The following is a 16,702-nucleotide window of genomic DNA, read 5'->3' on the forward strand; positions in this document are numbered from 1 at the left end:
CTGAGCTTTAACATTTTGAGGAGCTAGGAAAATGCTTGTCAGCCTTCCAGGAGCCAGCAGAAGTTTGGGGTGAGATGTAGAGGGAAAATAACCACCTTTTTGGCTGAGATGGTACCTTCTCCCTGGGTGGCTGCATACACGCTGGGCGGCCACATGAGCTTAGCTCAGGCAGCTGGCAGCCTCCTGCCCTGCAAACCTGCCTCCCTCTTGCTGATGCTTTTACTGCAATGCCTGTTTGGAGCCAGAGCCCAGCACCATCAAGCAGGTGTTCCTCCAGCCTCTGAACTGGGCCTGTGGTCATCACACAAGGAGCGTCATGGGGGTACCTTGTTCTACCAGCAGCTTGGGGTTGTGTTTTTTATTTAGATAGAAAAGAGCTGGCAGAGCGCTCCTGCTGTGGCAGTGGGTATGAAGATGGCCAGGCAGATCCATGGAGGTGGCTCACCCTTGCTCTGTGAGAAACATCCTGTAACAACAGGTTTGCAATGAGGTTACACAAACCTGGGTCTGTTCTGGGAGAAGGCAGTCCTGCCTCCCTGCTGCCCTCCGCCGCGGCTGCAGGGTCCCACGCACAGTCCCATGCGCAGTCCCATGCCCTGCCACTGCTTGCCAGGTTTTGTCAGGTTGGGAGTGCTGGCTTCCCGCAAGAGTGCGAAATGCCAAGAGTGCCAGGGGACAGCCCACCCTGCTGGGACCCTTTAGCTTGGCATAACCTGAGCACAACGCCTCGCCCTGGGACACAAACAATTCTTCTTGACCAGCTGGCACCTATTTGCTTTTCCCTTGTAAGGAGAGCCAGACCAGGGAAGCCAGCCTACTCTCACGCCTCCCTGGGGAGCTCTGGAGTGGTGACAGTCCTGTGACACTGCTCCCGCTCCCCAAGCCACCCACGTGAGCCAAGCTGAGCCAAGCCAAGCCTAGCCGCAGCAGCCCCAGCCCTGGGGCTGGACAGGAGGAGTTGTGGGGTCAGCAGCATGGCAGGAAGGAAACGGCCATGGGGAAGGAGGTTTCAGCCACTCCCTGCAGCTCTTGGCGGCGAGGCCATCCTGCAGGGAACTTGCTGGAGCCAGGTTACCCAGCATCTGAAAAACCAGACTGGAATGGGAAATACGCCCAAGGAAACACCCATGGCATGAGCTGGTCAGGGAGAAGTGAGTGGCCAGGGATGCTGCCCTGCTGTGCCGGCCCCAGTGGGGCAAGAACACCATCCAAGGGCGGAATGGTGCCCTGCCAGGCTTTCCTCAGCAGCTGCAGGAGCGTGGTACCTGCCCTGGTGTGATCTGCCAAAAGATGCCGATGGCAGCAAAGTGAAGATGACGTACCTCAAGGGGCGACAGGTTTGTTGGACACAGCAGTAAGAGATCCTGCCCAGGGATGGAGCTGGGGAACTCCTGACCTGTGCGATGCCTGCACAAAGGCTGCCCAGCCAGGCGTTTCGCTGCTTCAGAAAGCACCTGGGCAAGGACTGAATCCCTGCTGCCACCTGCAAGGGAGGAAGGACAACATCTGTGTCCCCAGGGCCACAGCCAGGTAAAGCCCTCACTGCCCAGCCATGTGCAGGTCTCTCTCGTGGCCATGTATCTCCCTAAATCCATATGGCGTGGGACAGCCTGGGAACCATTCTCATGCGATGGCTTTACCCCAGCCAGCCACCCAGCCAGGGGACATTGCCGTGCGTTGGCTTCTTCTCCAAAGACCTGCCTGGGCATTAATACTTCTGCCTCTTCCCATCCTTAGCTCTTCCTGCCACGTTGCTGCCCAGCTCATCCATCTGAAACCATTCCTGTGTGGTGCAGCATCCCTCCAGCACAGGGATGAGGGAGGCAGTTTCATGCTCTTGGCTCAGAGCCTGGCACAGCCCCACAGGTGGGATGGGATGCAGGCAGGGAAGGCAGTGGGGCAGGCTGCCCTTCCTGGCACCAGCAGGGCAGGTGTGTGCGGGCCCTGTGCTGCCCTGCGCAGCCCACATCTGCCCCCACACCTCAGCTGGGGAGGGGGCTGGCTTGCACCCCCAGGAATGGTCCCAGAGGGAGGGTCTGCACCAGAGAGCTTGTCCTGGCCTGTGGGGAAGTTTGGCTTTAGACACAGGCACTGCCTGTGACCTGTGTGAGTCACGGGAAGACTCGGAGTCCTTTTTACCGTCACATTTTTCGGACACTGCAGGTCAGCATGCACAAAGCCAAGTGCTGCTGTCCCCTCCCTGTGGCCAGACCGAGGCCGAGCTCCCAGCTGCGGGAGCTGGCTGCACAGCACCATCTCCCTTCTCAACAGCTTGTTCATACGGATGCAAACACCAAACACCTCACGAGCCAAAAAACAACTTCACACCAAATAGCCACTAACACCCAACGGCCAGCTCTGCGCAGCCACTTCCTCGGTTATATATTTTCGTTTCTGTTTGCTCCAAAGCCTTTTCCGCGGCAGATCAGCTGCCGGGCGATGGCAGAGCGGAGGGACGCGTGGCCAGGGCCATGCCTGCCCGCGGGGTAACAGGGTGGAAGCCCACGCGTGCAGGGATGGGCTGTGGGTGCACCGGGGCTCAGCTCGTGCGGAGGTGGCAGCCCGCTGCAGCCGTAGCAGGGCCATGAAAAGGCGCAGAGGACTTGTCCCTGTTTATTTATGGCAGGAGCCAGCCGGTGTGTCCCCGCTCTGCAGCCGGTGCCGCGACAGCGGGGCTGCCGTGCTGCTGCCGGCAATGGGGGATGCCAAGGGGCAAGGCGGGGGCTGCGGCCGCCGTGCCGGGGGGTAACGCAGACCCAGGTACGGCGCTTCCCCCCCCCCCCCCGCGCCCCGCACCGCCCCCCCCGCTCGCTTTCCGCATCCTCCCCCGCCGGGGCTGGCAGCGGAGGCGCTGAGCAGCCGCTGCCCGCCGGGCCGCCCGCCAGACCCCCCGCCGCGCCGGGCGTGTGCAGGGAGCGGCGCTGCCCATCGGCCCGGCCGCCCCGCGGCCACCAGCCCCCGCCCCGCGGCCACCAGCCCCCGCGTGGGTGCCGCCACCCCGCGCCGCGGGCTCGCCCCGTCCTGCCCACGCCGGCCGTGCCAGCGCGGCTGCGGCGCGGCGGGTTGATCATTAACTCCCCGCAGGCAGCCGGCGAGAGACCGCAGCCGGGCGCAGCTCCCCGGCGCCAGCCCCGGCCGCCTCCGCAGGTAAGAGCCGGGGCCGGGGCAGCCGGTTTCGGGGGCGCGGGGGGGGGGTGGGCGCGGCAGGGCCGGCGCCTGTCGCTCGGGGCGCGGGGTCGGGGGGGCCCTGCGGCTGCGGCATCCCCTGCGTGCGGGTCGCTGCGGGCTGGCTGCGGACGCTGCCGGGTCCCCGCGGCGTTGGGGGCAGGGATGCTGGGAGCCACCGAGGCGGCAGCGACATGTCAAAGGCAGGCGGCTGCCTGGGAGCTGGGGAGTAAAACCTGCCCCCGCTCTCCCTGCCTGCTCCAGCGCTGCCCAGAAATGCTTTTTTTTGGTTTTGCGCGATTCCCTTGTTCCTCTGATGCGTCAGGCCGGGGGGGGGGGGGGGGGGGGGAGGGGAGAGAAAGAGGTTTCCCCAGCCTAGGGACGAGCCCCCAAGGCAGCAGCATGCTCTGGGGGATACTGGTGCGGGGGACCAGTGACAGCCCAGCTCCTGCATGCCCCTGCGCTTCAGGACAGCTCCCCAGGCTTCGGGGGCTGTCTCAGATCAGGGCTTTCCACCTGCCTCTGCTCTGCAGCCATTCCTCTGAGCAAGGATTTTGCTTTCACCCCCAGACAGAGAGCTCTGGGCTTCTCCAACAGCCCTTAGTGGGAATCCTTCTGCCTGGACACCTCAGAAGCAACCAAAGGGGTGCAGGAAAGTGCCTCCTACTCCCCATGTCCCATAGCAGCAGTCAGGGGTGACAGCCAAATCTGCAGAGGTCAGGGATGACAGCTGGCAGGGTAACGTGCCCCTGTAAGGCAGGCGGAGGTCCGATACCTTCTCACATGCGTTTGCTTGCTGTGCCAAGCCCAGCTGTCCTCTGGTGCAGCAGTGGGCATATGCCAGGAGGGGACATTCACCCTGCCTGGTGCTCACAATTGTATCACCTGCTTGTTACCCAGACCCTTCCCCAGTGGAGGCTCGGGCTGCCCCGCCAGCCCCTCTCCCTGCTCCCACAGCTGTCACTGGCTGGGCAGGCAGCAGAGAGCAGAGGCAGAACCGCCATCCCAGTGCTGCTGCTTGTGCCATCTCACTCCTATCCTGCCAAGCCACCTCCATCCTGCCTTTGCTCTTCACGTCCTCCACAGCCTCCATGGACAGGCAGCCTGGCAGCATCTCTTTCCCTGGCTGGAGTCTGGATCCAGCCAAGCTGTGTGCTGCGCTGCTGTGGGCTGTGCTGTCTCCCTCTCAAGGCCTCCTGCCTGGGACTAAGTATTATCTGTGATGCTTCGGGAGTTTCTCCATCCTCCTCTGTATCAGAGCAGAGTGTTCCCTGAGAAGGAAATGGCATGAATCAGCTCTGATTTTTCATGCTCTCCACAGGCAGAGAGGAGAGGGGAGCAGGCTGTGCTGTGCAGGGCGCGGGCATTGCGCAGCAGGGACTGCAAGTGCCTCTGGCAGAGGCGCCTGCAGCTTCACCCACTTCTCCCCCCATCCCTGTCACTTTTAAACCAGCTCTCCCTGGCACAGAAACGCTTCTTGTTCAAGCACTGCAAAACACTCTTGGTACTTTGAATAGGACTCTTGAACGCGAGGCAACGTGCCAGGTGCCAACAGCCAAGGCAGGGAGGGATCAGCTAGCCCTGGCAGCAAGGAGTGTGAGGAGAGGTGGCAAACCCTGCTTTGCCCTCGGGGACCAGTCCCTGCGCAGCCCCAGTGCTGGGGTAGTGCTGCCAGGCCCCTGCCTGCACCCTGACCCTGCACGTAGTCGCTGGCGTTTGGGCACGTGTGTGTGGCAAGTCCACCCCTGCCTGCCGCACATGGGTGTCCATCCCCTGCAGCCAGCCCGTCCCTGGCTTGCAGCTCTTTTTATGGCTCTGGAGTGTCATCCACGCCTTGCTTGTAAATGCAGATGGCTTGAGTGTCCCCGAGGATGTGCTGTGGGGTGCTCCCCACACACAGAGCAGGGACCATGGGCATGGGGCTGGGTTGGGCACCGGAGCACCCTTGCACAGCCTGCCCCTAACCCCCTGCCACTCCCTGCAGAGTGCCCCACCAAGATGGCGAGTGCCCATGGGGCAGAGCCCAATGCAGAGGATGCAGCCGAGACCCAAGAAGCCGTCTACGAGGAGATCATGCCCTGCAACAGGATGGAGCTGAGCCAGCAGCTGGCCGTGGAAGAGCTCATCACCACTGAGGCCAGCTACGTCCACAACATCCAGCTCTGTGTGTTGGACATCCGAGCACACCTCCAGAAGAAGCAGGTGAGATGGGGTATGTCCCCTTGCCCAGGGGCTAGAGACTGTAGGGTGAATCTGTCAAGAGCTGAGAGATACCCAAATCACTGCAAGGAGGTCACCACATGCTCACCTTCCACCTTCTTGGGCTCACCTCAATCAGCCAAGGTCATGGGTTGGATGGACATTGGGTCTGACCCAGTGCAGCCGTCCTACAGCTTTAACCCTGCATCTGTAACATGAAAAGGCCTCATCACCCCACTCGGGAGCACAGCCGCGTCTCAGCATACCCAGTGTCTCCTGAAACAAAGCACTGCTCCAGCTCCTCTGGTGTCATGTGGGGCAGCTGGAAGGACACAAGTGCTCAGGAGGGCATCTGTACCTCCAGAACACACGGTCCACCTGTCTGATGTATTTGGCTTACCCTGGGACATCTTTGTTCCCTTCAGCTGCCTGATCTTGACCTGGAAGGACTCTTCTCTAACACTGATGACATCCTCCATGTCTCCAGACGGTTTCTGAAGGGGCTTGAGGCCACAGCCACCAAGGAGCATGAGCAGCTGCACTGCATCAGTAAGTGGTGCAGTGCCGAGAGCTGATCCGTGCCCACCGACGCCTTTGCTGGTGCTGGCAGTGCTGCTGCCCGGTGCTATGCCCAGGTGCAGCCTCCAGCCCACCTGCCCTGACACCTCCTGCACCTTCCTTGGCTCCGGGAAGCACTGTTGCCTGCACGCTGCCACCCACGCTCACCCCGGTGGGACAAGGCAGACCTGCCCAGCCTGCAGAAAGTGAGGGGGAGGGCAGCATCAGGGCCAGGTTAGCAGAGGGCCCGGGGTGCAGAGAACTGCTCCAGCGTGTTTGGCTGGCACTGCTTTGCCGGCTTCACTCATCCAGCGCACTGGGGAGAAACCTCTGCCTTTCTCTGGGGCCATAGGAAAGGGCCATGCTTCCCAGCTTCGCTGTCCTTCCCCAGGCACCCTGTTCCAGGAGTTCAAGGAGGAGATGGAGACTGTCTACAAGATCTATTGTGCCAGCTATGATCATGCCCTCCTGCTGGTGGAGAGCTACCGCAAGGACTCCAGGCTGCAGCAGGAGATCTTGGAGACCCTGAATGCAACAGTGTAGGTGCCTGCTGGCTGAGGCCACCACGTCCCTGTCCCTGTTTTGCCTACTGGCCTTGTCCTTCACCTCTCTGGTCAAGCTGTCTGCACGGGTATGTGCCCCCAGGCTGAGTGTAATATCATGGCTATGACCTTTGTGGCATTGCTCTGTCAGCCTGTCCTGCATCCTCGGGGCCACTTGCCGAAGGGGCATTGCAGGCTGGTGGTCTTTTATGGTGGACCCCAAAACAAGGAATGGGGTGGCATCCACAGCTCCTGCCCGCTCCATAGCCAAGAGGCTGTACCCACAGATGGCACGTGTATACCAGCTTGACCAGAGGGATGGGCTGGCCCCAAAGGACCTGCTGAACCTCTCCTGAACTATCAGGGGGGTCACAAACACTCTTGGAGCCAGGAGAGGCAGGTGCAGCAGCACAGGAGCTGCTGGCATTTACTGCTCTCTGTTTCAGGGCACGGGTGATGTGACTCCCAGCGAGCAATGCCTTGCGTGCAGGCAGAAGGGGAGTCCTGCCTGCAGCCGGCCCACGCTTTGCCCACACCCTCCCCTCCCCATTGCCCCTGGAGCAAGTGCTGATCCCGTGCCTTCGAGCTAGACAAGCACAGCACTGTTCAGGGAGGCAGGGCACCCGCCTGGGGCTGGCACTGCCTTCGGGGCTGGCAGGGACAGCGTCCCCCTGCCAGTGCTCCCGGGGGGGTGGCCCTGCAGCTGGCAGAGAGCAGGAGTTCACAGCCAGAACCCGCCCCTGGCTGCTGGGCACAGCTTGTCCGTGGGTCCAAGGCAGCAAAGCTCCCCTGCAGCTGCAGAGGCGCTGCTTTCTCCCCAAAATGCTCACAGAGAAGCTGGGGGAAGCGGCAGGGAACCCTCCATGCCAACATTAAGCAATTCCCCTCTCCATCAGGCCTCACACGGGCGTGTCGGATCTCAGCTTCTTCCTGGTGATGCCAGTGCAGAGAATCACCAAATACCCACTTTTGCTGGGGAAGATCCTGGAGAACACCCCCGCCAGCGCCAGTGCTTACCCGGCCCTGCAGGCAGCCGTCCGTGCCATGTCCCAGGTCAATGCCAACATCAACGAGTACAAACGGCGCAGAGAAGTAGGTGAGTGGTCAGGAGGCACGGTGCAGGCAGGGGGCATGGTGTCTGGCAAGCCCCAGCCCAACCCCATTTGTCTCCCCTCGGTCTTGTACTCATTCCCACTTCAATCAGTTCAAAGCTGTCCTGCCCACCACCCATCCTGCCTGGTGGAGCCACAGACTTGTGCGGGCAGCTCCTGGCACTGCTCTGGTCCTGCAAATGTCACTCTGGGCAAGATCTGAAGGCTGCAGGAGCAGGGTGGCATGGCGGGGTGGAGCACAAAACTAGTCTGCCTGCATTCCTGGAACCGGGGAACAGGGATGAACAGTCCTGCCCTTGGGATAGGAGAAATCAGGCTCCCCACAAACGGGAGCTTGCTGCTCTTTTTGGTTTTCATAGTACTTTCCTCAGGGCTGCCCTTCTTTGATGTGGGTTGTGCTTATCCTGTTCATCAGGACTTGTCAGCTCTGGGCCCCTGTGCTGCTCGCCCGCCTTGCCCACTCAGGCTGCTGAGGCTGCTGCCCTGAAGTTTCCTCTTCTGATCTTTTTTTCCTCCTACCTTGTGTGCCCCAACCCGAGGCAGCCACCAAATACAACAAGGCCGAGCACCTGACACTGCGGGACCGCTTTGCACGCCTCAACACACACTCCATCGCCAAGAAGACCACGCGGCTCAGCCGGCTCTTCATGCACGAGGCCGGCATCGTGGCCAAGGTGGGCAGCGCGCACCCCACTGCCTGCACCCACGGACCTGCTGCCTTTCCTCGGGTTGTTTCTGGGGCTTTCTGCTGCCTCCCGAGATGCCTGGCTGGCTGAGCCGAGGTGGGGTGGCCAATGCTGACACCCAGTGGCCCACGCTGTCACAAGAGCCACAGTCACATTTTCGAGCAGCCTAAGGATGCCTCCCGGTCCTCCATCCCGAGGATCAGTAGGGTAGAAGGGATGCAGGTACACACCTCGCTCCTTGCCTCAGAGCGCTGTAGGGGAGAACTTTGGCCCCCAAAGGATCTAGAGGATCCTTGGGCACCCCAGCAAAAGGAAAGGCACCCCAGTGTTCCCGGCACTGCAGCCACACCAAAAGCCCTGTTTCTACCTGCATCCGAAGCACCCTAAATCTTGGCCCTTCTCAGACTCCTGGAGCCTCTCAGGGTCTCCCTTGCCCGTCCCCAGCACTGTGAGCTTCAGTAAGACGCCAAAGCGCCTGGCTGCTGTTTCTGTCAGCACCCAGCAAGGGGCATCAGCCCTGCCGGAGGCATTGCCTGACGTGCCCGTGCTGGTGATGAGCTGCCCCTTGCCTTGCAGACGGAGGACAAGGAGTACGACGACCTGGAAGAGAAGTTCCAGTGTGTGGTGTCCAGTGTGGCCATGCTGAAGGAGAATGTGGCCTCCTACCTGGGCCATTTAGAGGTAAAACCTTGACCACTTGACAGGGGGTTGGCCCCATCCAGGCCTCGGGACCCTTTTCTTGGGGTTGCAGAATACTTTCAAGCCCTGTGGAAACCAATAGTAGTTGGGGCTGTTCAGGGACTTGCATCTCTCAGCTAAATCGTACTGTTGTGCCAGGGACTTGCACAACATCCAACAATTGCTCAGGTCCAGGGGAGCTTAAAACAAAGTTGATGGTTCATCAGTGCAGTCTGATCTGGGTATCATTTGAGAATAATCTGTCCTTAAACCGATCATTATTTCAAGGCGTGACATGGCTGAAAAGGCTGAGTGTTGCTCAGCCTGGGAATTCTTGTGTTAGGAACAGGTATAAGGCAGAAATGCCCCCAAATCAGGCCTGACAACAAACTTCCTTTCTGAGCTCACCTGGGTCAGTAGCTGGTATGATTTTCTCATGGAAATCCCTTGGGGCGTCTGTGGAAAATGAAGTGATGGCAAAACTTGCAATCCCCAGACACAGTAGTATCAGGGAAGCCTCAGGAAATGGCAAAGGGTTCAGAAAGCAGCAATTCAAGGGCTGGAAAGACCCTGTCATGGAAATATTGAGAAGGGCTCCCCATTTAGGATTGTAAAGGAAGAAAGGGGGATTGAAAAACTCCCTGTAGCCCAAAAAGTGGATAAAATAGGGTTAGCATAGAAAGCATGAGGATAGTAATCTGTTTGCCAGTGAGACACGGCATCAGCTAGGGGAATGGGGTATATCCGTTCCTTGGGACATCATGTACTCCTGGGGACCTGCCTGGCACTGCCCCTCGCTGAGCTGCATCTCTAAGCTGGCACCTTGGCTTCAGCCAGGACATCAAGTGTCTGCAAATAGGCTGGGCAGCCTAGATAATAAGCTGTGGTTAGGAATCGTGCTGGAGCTTGGATGCTGCTTCAGAGGAGCTGCTGGTGGTGGAAGGTGGGGCTGCATGCATGCTCCACTTCTCTCCCTCTGAAAGCTTCTCACAGCCATCCTGAGGGCTGATGAAAACATCTTCTCATAGGACAGAGACAGTCTTACCTGACTTTGTGCTAACTGGTGGTTCCCTCATCTCTCTATACTGGTGTCCTCACCACAAGGAGACACAAATCTTGGTTCGTACAACAATTGTCACAGCCACCTCTGCTTGTGTAAGAGCCCCTGCAGGGCTGGGGAGCAGCACAGGGGTCTCAGAGCTGCTGTCTTCCGCTCAAAGGGTCAATCCCCTTTCGTATTTCCATCTCCTTTCCCTCCTGTGGTAAGGAAGGACATAAAGGAAAGGTCTCCTAAACATAGCCACAGGCAAAAATAAGACGGGGTTTAGGACAGAGGTCAGGGCATCCTGAATGACCCATGGTGGCAGTGGTTGATGGGAATCAAGCAGAAACTACTCCAGGACTAACTGCAGGAGCAGTGCTCCAAGCGGTAGCAAAGCTGGGCCCAGGGAAGAGAGCTGGCTTCCCTTGGCCAGAAGCAAGCTGGGTCTCAGAGCTCTGTGTTCCCTTCTGGTGGTCTAGGTGTTGTGGGTCAAAATCTCCCTGCAGGCTTGCAGGAGGCTGCTGCCCAGGGTTATCATTAGAGCAAAGCCTCTCAAAGCAGAGGAGTGCTTCCACCCAAACCATCCTTAGCTGCTTTCCTTTCCCACCAGTCTCACTCTCCTTGCAGAGGTGGGGGGAAGGTTTTGTGCACAAATACAAGAAACTCCAGGGCTGCTGGAACACCAAACCCAAATGTCAAAGCACCAGGCGACATCAAACTGGGGCAGGCCACCTGGGGCTGCAGGGCAGCATTGGCCACCTTGTTGGGGTAGAAGTGCTTCACCAAGCCAGTGCGTGACTCCTTCCTGAGTCTCCTCTAGGTCTATTAACACCTGAGCAAGCTCCCTTGTCTTGCAGACAAGAGTAGCTAGAGCATCAGTCCCACAGAGCTGCTAGCACAGAGCACCCTGAATGGGACATCGGCGTGTCTTTGGGAACACGGGGATAAGCTATAGATGGGTTAACTAGTGTTGGGCAGCTTCTGCAGGTCAGGTCTGATGGCTTTCTCCCTTTCAGGTGTTCCTGTTGCCTGCTCCACACAAGTGCGAACTGCAGATCGACGAGGGACCTGCCCAGCAGTACCGCCGCTTTGCAGAGTACCTCCACGGCACCGTTTTCCCAGAGTTTGTGAGTGCTCCTTCCCTGGTGTCCTTCAGCCAAGCATATGCTCTCACATCTTCTGGCAGCTGCACAGCAGAGGCTGGCTTCTCCCCCAGGGCAGGACAACCAAGAGCTGAGGGGGCACCCCAGAGCAGGCAGCATCTGCACCAACAGGCAGGCAGAGCCGGGGGCAAGTAACAGGATCCATCAGCAGCCCCAGACACACAAAGTGGGAAACCAGCTCCAGAGTCCATGTAGGAAAGAAGAGACAGGGCCAGAGAGACAGCTACAACACAACTCTAAAGTCCGTCCAGGGCTGGAGACAGGCTGCAACATCTACGTGATGGATTCATCCAGGACCTGAACTACCTATAGCTGAGGTCCAAGGTCCACCCAGGAAACAGAGGCAGAAACACACCCATGGCAATATTCTGCAGAAACAGAAAGCCCATAGATGAGCTGTGAGCAGGGGTGGGGGTGGCCCCAGGTGAGGCTGGTCTGGGCCATTAAAGACTATTTGTGCCTTCAGGGCCCTGATGTTCAGAGCCAGCCATGCAGGCGGGGCTGTAGTGGAAGACAGGATGGTGGGAAGGCCAGGTGTACTGTTTGACTCACACAGGGTATTTGCCACCAAGCCCCAGTCCCACTTACACACATCCTGTGGACATCTGTGCTTACCTTTAGGAGCCCAAGAGACCCCCACCTGTCTCCTTCCACCACCCCTGTCTGGCTATCCAGGACTCCCTCTTGGGTGGTGGCTGCCGCTCTGAATGTCAACAGGGAGGTTTTCCGAGCAGTGAAGATGTGGCAGGGCAGCCTGAACCCCACACCTGGATGCTGGCATCCCCAGGGAGTGCCTGTGTGGGGAGGGGGGGTAGCTACGTGGGATAACAGACCCTGGGCTGAGGGCCTCTGTCAAACCAAGACGTTACAACTTGCATGGGACAGTCACTGCAGCACCCACCTTGGCCCTTGGGACCTTGTGCATGGGGGTCCTACCCGATCATTTGCATTTGTATTTGAATCAAGGTATGCCTGACTGCTCTGCTCGGTACCAACAGTTTGCTTTGGTTGGCATCCTGTGTGCCTTCAGGGAAGGATGCCTCAGGTGCTCCCCATTCCACACAAGCCCACCAACAGGTCCCCAAACCTTTTCTCCTCTGTACAACAGTGCCCCATGCAGACAACTGGGCCTGTTTGGGGGCCTCACATTTTGGATTTTCTTGCCCCACAGAAGCAACGACTGGACAGGCTGGTCTGCCAGCCCCTCTGCAGCCTCTCAGACATGCTGGTGGGGCCACAGCAGCTGGTCAAGAAGCGCCTGGACAAGCTGCTGGACTACGAGGAGATCCAAGAACGGAAGAGCGAGATGGGCAGCGTGACATATGACGAGGAGGCAGCCATGAACACCTACCTTGCCATCAATGCCCTGCTCGTGGCTGAGCTCCCACGGTTCAACCAGACAACCGTGCAGCTCCTGGGGCAGATACTGTGCTCCCTCAGTGCCCTGCAATGGGACTTGGCTGCCCAGGTGCTGTGCCAGGCAGAAAAGGAGCTAGAGCAGGTGAGAGTGACCCCTTGGCGTGTGTGCCCAAACTGTTGCACGTGCTGAGCCAGGCCTGCCCCTGCCTTCTTCAGGCTTGAGACATCGCTTGGACATTGAGGCACTGAAGGTCTGCTGTAGCCCAAGCCTTCTCTTGCTGACACGCAGCTCCCCGCCTAGCATTTGTAAACGATCTCTCCTCCTCTTTGGCTGGGGAAAGCCAAATTTTCTCTTCTTCGCTGCCAGGAACTGTCCTGCTTTCTCTTTGAGAACACCACTGGTAATTTATGGATGTGCTGCCTGAGAGATCAGTGTTAACTCTGTGAGAGCTCTGTGCTGGGAAGGCAAGGAGGAGAAAAACAGCTTCTGGCCTGAGGAATGAGCATCCCTCGACCCCCATCCCCTGGGAGATGTCTCCCAGCACTCCTCACTGCACAGTACTCTCTGAGGTTGACGTTTGTGAACATGGTGATCAGGCCAGTCCACTGCCCTGGGGTAGAGCATGGCCCTGGCCTGACCCATTACAAAGATGAGAACAAGATACAGCCACGTGGAGGTATCCTTTTAGGCACTGCTCCTACGTACCTTGTCATGAGGGTGGATCCCCCTTGCTCAGTCTGGAATGCTTATGCTGCAGACACCTACCCTGGAGCTACATCTACCCACCTCCCTTTATAGTTGGGTGGGGTGGGGTGCTCTGTGGGCTTGGGGCAGAACAACGGGACCCAGGGACTGCTCTGGTGGGCTGGGTGCAGCCTAAGAGCCCCATGTGTGATGGCCCTGCTCAGGAAAGGTGGCTCAAAGGCAAGAGAGGAGCAGCTTTGATCCTAGATTCAAGGTGCATCTTTAGTGACCGGGTCTGTTCTCTTGCTTTCTCACCCTTTTTCTTCTTGCTTCTTCTCTTTTGACCCTACCCACAGCTCTTCCCCTCCCCAGGGCCCTCTCTCATCTCCAGAGTCTGTCTCCACAGATGCCCCATGGCCACATGCCTCTGCCCAGTTTCTGGAAGATGGTGGAAGACAGCTTGCAGCAGTCTGGTGCTCAGCTCCGTACCTTCTGCCAGATGTTTGAGACAGTCGTGCCAAGCCCTGTGACACAGGTAGGAGCTGGGAAGGGGATGTCTCAGACCAGCTGGAAAAAGAGGTTCCCCGGTGCAGAACAGCTCTTTGGTGGGTAAATTGGCTCAGAAAGTGGCCCAGGGGCTTGCTGCAGCCCCAGTATTTCCCTCAAGCCCCTGGCTACAGCTGGGTGGGAATAACCAGGGATGAAACAGTCTTAGCTCCTCTCGTACTGGACACTCGTCTCCAAACCATGAGGTAGAGCAGATAGTGTGAAGGAGTTTCTCCTCTAACCTCTCACTGGAATGTGAGCCTGCAGAAAGCAGAGCACGTGTATATGGAAGGCCTCAGTCTCCTGCATGTCTCATCAAATGCTCTGGTGTCTCTTGCTCCCCACCAGCCTCTGAACCCTGCTGAGGAGCGGAAGGTCCTTTCCCTTGTGAGCAAGCACGGCCCAGACAAACTTTACCAAGTGACAAGCAACATCAGTGGCAGCAAAGACCTGGACTTGACCTTGCAAAGGGGACAGATTGTGGCGCTGCTGCAAAGTGTGGACACTAAGGGGAACACAAGCAGATGGCTGGTGGATGCTGGAGGTACTGTGAGCGCTGTGGGGAGCCTCTCCCTGCCTTGGCACCAGGGTCAGAAACCAAACCCAGACCACATCCTCATCTTGGATGGCCATTGCCTCCCGGGCCCTCCCTTCCAGGGTTTGCTCATCCCAAACCCACCTCTGCTTTGCCAGCTACGCCCGTAGCCATTAGCTGTAAAGTTCAGGTTTCCCCATTCATTCCCCAGGGGAGCACTTGTGATGTGTTGTAGCTGGGAAAGGAGAATCCCATGCGTACAGAAACATCTTGAACCCCCTTTTTGGGTGGTTTTGCTGCTGGGTATCCCCTAGCGGTTGACCAGTTTGAACAGGGCTGCTGTGCCATGCCAGGCAACAGCCCAGTTGTCATTCCTCTCTCCTGCAACCAGTCCTACATGTGCCAGGCAGCAGGGTCCCATGGCCTGTGTGTCTGCATGTCCTCCAGGTCCCCGAGGGTTTGTGCCTGCTGGAAAACTTCAGCCCTATTGTCCTGTACAAAGCCAGCAGCCCAGGATGCAGATGCCGGCCCTGGAGAGTGGCACAGAGAGGAGGCGACATTCATATGCATCACCTGAAGCTCCCAGGCCACAGATGGCCACCTTCACCCCCACTTTCCAGGTGAGAGTGGGGGACACCCCCCAGGGCCATTCCTAGCAACCTCACCAGCTCCATGCTAGTCCTTGTGTGTGCAGCCTGTGGGTGGGAAGGTGGCCTTGCTTTTCCAGCACACCTGTAGTCATACGTGTGCAGCCACGTGCCTAGCAGGGGAGTGTCGCATCCCGTGGCCAAGTGTCCCATGAGGCTGGTGTCTGCCTTGCTGAGACCTGGGGTGGACGGAGCAAAAGTGTCCTTGGTGGGGTCCCCAGTGTCCCTACATCAATGGCACTGCTGTGCTGCCCTCAGAAGTGGCCTGCTGGCCTGCCATGTGTGTGCTTTCCCCCTTTGACTCTCCTGTCCAGCAAGGGCTTCCTCCCTGCTTCCCCCACCTTTTGCAGGTGGTTGCCGGCTTCTCCTTCGCAGCCAGGAGTCCACAGGAGGTGAGCCTCCAGGCAGGGCAGCCCGTGGTGGTGCTGGAGCCGCATGACAAGAAGGGGAGCAAGGAGTGGAGCTTGGTGGAGGTGAATGGCCAGAGGGGCTATGTGCCCTCCAGCTACCTGGTGACCGTCCCTGTGCAGGAGCCCACAGGCTGGAGCTTGCCTGTGTGAGCACAGCCAGCCCGCACCCAAGGGCACAGGCTTCGTCAGATGGGAGCGATCCGCTTGGCACCCAAGGACTCGTGGCAGGAGATGCTGAAGGGCAGTAGCCCTGGGCCAGGGAGGCAGTGGGAAGCAACTGGCAGAATATGGCCCAGGGAACATGGGTGTGAGGAGGGATGGCTGTTGGGAGGCACTTTTTGGTGGGTAGGCGTGAGGATGCCATGTCCCATACATGTTTGCATGAAGGAAGGCAGTATGAGGGAGTGAGGGCAGGTGGCTGCAGTTTTTCAGGAATTTGTTGAAATCGATGTTAGTGACAAAAGTGTCCTTAGGGGTGATGAGACAACATTGTCCCCAGTTAGATCAGGACTGAGCTGCAAAGGGTAAGTGCTGCAGGGGGGGTCTTCAGCCTGGCTTGAAGCATCTGGGGCTCTCGGAGCAGCACTGGTGAGAGTGCAGAGGAGCAGCCCTGGAGACCTGGTTCCCTGCTACTCGCCGGGTCACTCTGCCTACCTGGTTGCCCGCCCCTGTGTGCCATTGCAGTCCCTTTGGCAGCACAGCCTTCACGTCCTGCTGAAGGGCATGGCGATGCCAGCCTGCGCCTGGCTGCACCATCAGTGATGGGAGAGCGTGGGGCTGAGGCCCACGGCCGGGGTCCTCCCAGGCCCTCCTGGCCACGCAGCCCCACTCCCGGCCTCGGTTTCCCCCCGCAGCGGGGCTGATGCTACTGACCCACGTGAGAGGCGCTGAGCTGTGGTGACCAGAAGCGCTCTGTAACACCGCCGATGACGGACTGATGCGCTGGCGTTGTCGTGTGTGACACCGCCGGTCTGCGCCAGCCGTGCTGACGGGCTCGGCCCCCCGCGCGGGGCTGCGCCGCGGCCGCCAGGTGGCAGAAGCACCGCGTGTGCCGGGCTGCGCCTCGGGGGGCGGGGCGGGGGCGGGGCTTCAGCGGCGGGGGCGGGGCTGCGGGGCTCGGGGGAGCGGGGCTGGGTGGAACGGGGCTGCGGGGAGCGGGGGCTCGGGGGGAGCGGGGCTGCGGGGGGCTCGGGGGCTGCGGGGAGCGGGGGACTCGGGGGGAGCGGGAAGCGAGGACCGGGGCTCCGCGCTCCGGCAGCGGGGGGAGCAGGGAGCAGGGCTCGGGACTCCGGCAGCGGGGGGAGCGGGCACCGGCAGTAAGGGGAGCGGGCACCGGCAGTAAGGGGAGCGGGGACTGGGGCGCGGGGTGCCGGCA

At 59.4% G+C, this 16,702-nt stretch overlaps 1 protein-coding gene across 1 annotated transcript; it reads left to right on the top strand.

Annotated features, from left to right (window-relative positions):
• The first annotated feature begins 2,920 nt into the window (after nt 1-2,920).
• ARHGEF37 (Rho guanine nucleotide exchange factor 37) lies at nt 2,921-16,384 on the top strand. Its single transcript, XM_040605042.1, has 13 exons — nt 2,921-3,147; nt 5,150-5,367; nt 5,790-5,913; nt 6,314-6,461; nt 7,361-7,560; nt 8,120-8,250; nt 8,839-8,943; nt 10,999-11,109; nt 12,317-12,646; nt 13,596-13,724; nt 14,084-14,279; nt 14,718-14,890; nt 15,268-16,384. The coding sequence occupies exons 2-13, from the start codon at nt 5,164-5,166 to the stop codon at nt 15,475-15,477; spliced, it is 2,061 nt and encodes a 686-aa protein (XP_040460976.1). The 5' UTR covers nt 2,921-3,147; nt 5,150-5,163; the 3' UTR covers nt 15,478-16,384.
• Nucleotides 16,385-16,702: the final 318 nt, after the last annotated feature.

The sequence above is a fragment of the Falco naumanni genome, chromosome 8 (genome assembly GCF_017639655.2).
Source record: "Falco naumanni isolate bFalNau1 chromosome 8, bFalNau1.pat, whole genome shotgun sequence".
NCBI lineage: Eukaryota > Metazoa > Chordata > Aves > Falconiformes > Falconidae > Falco > Falco naumanni.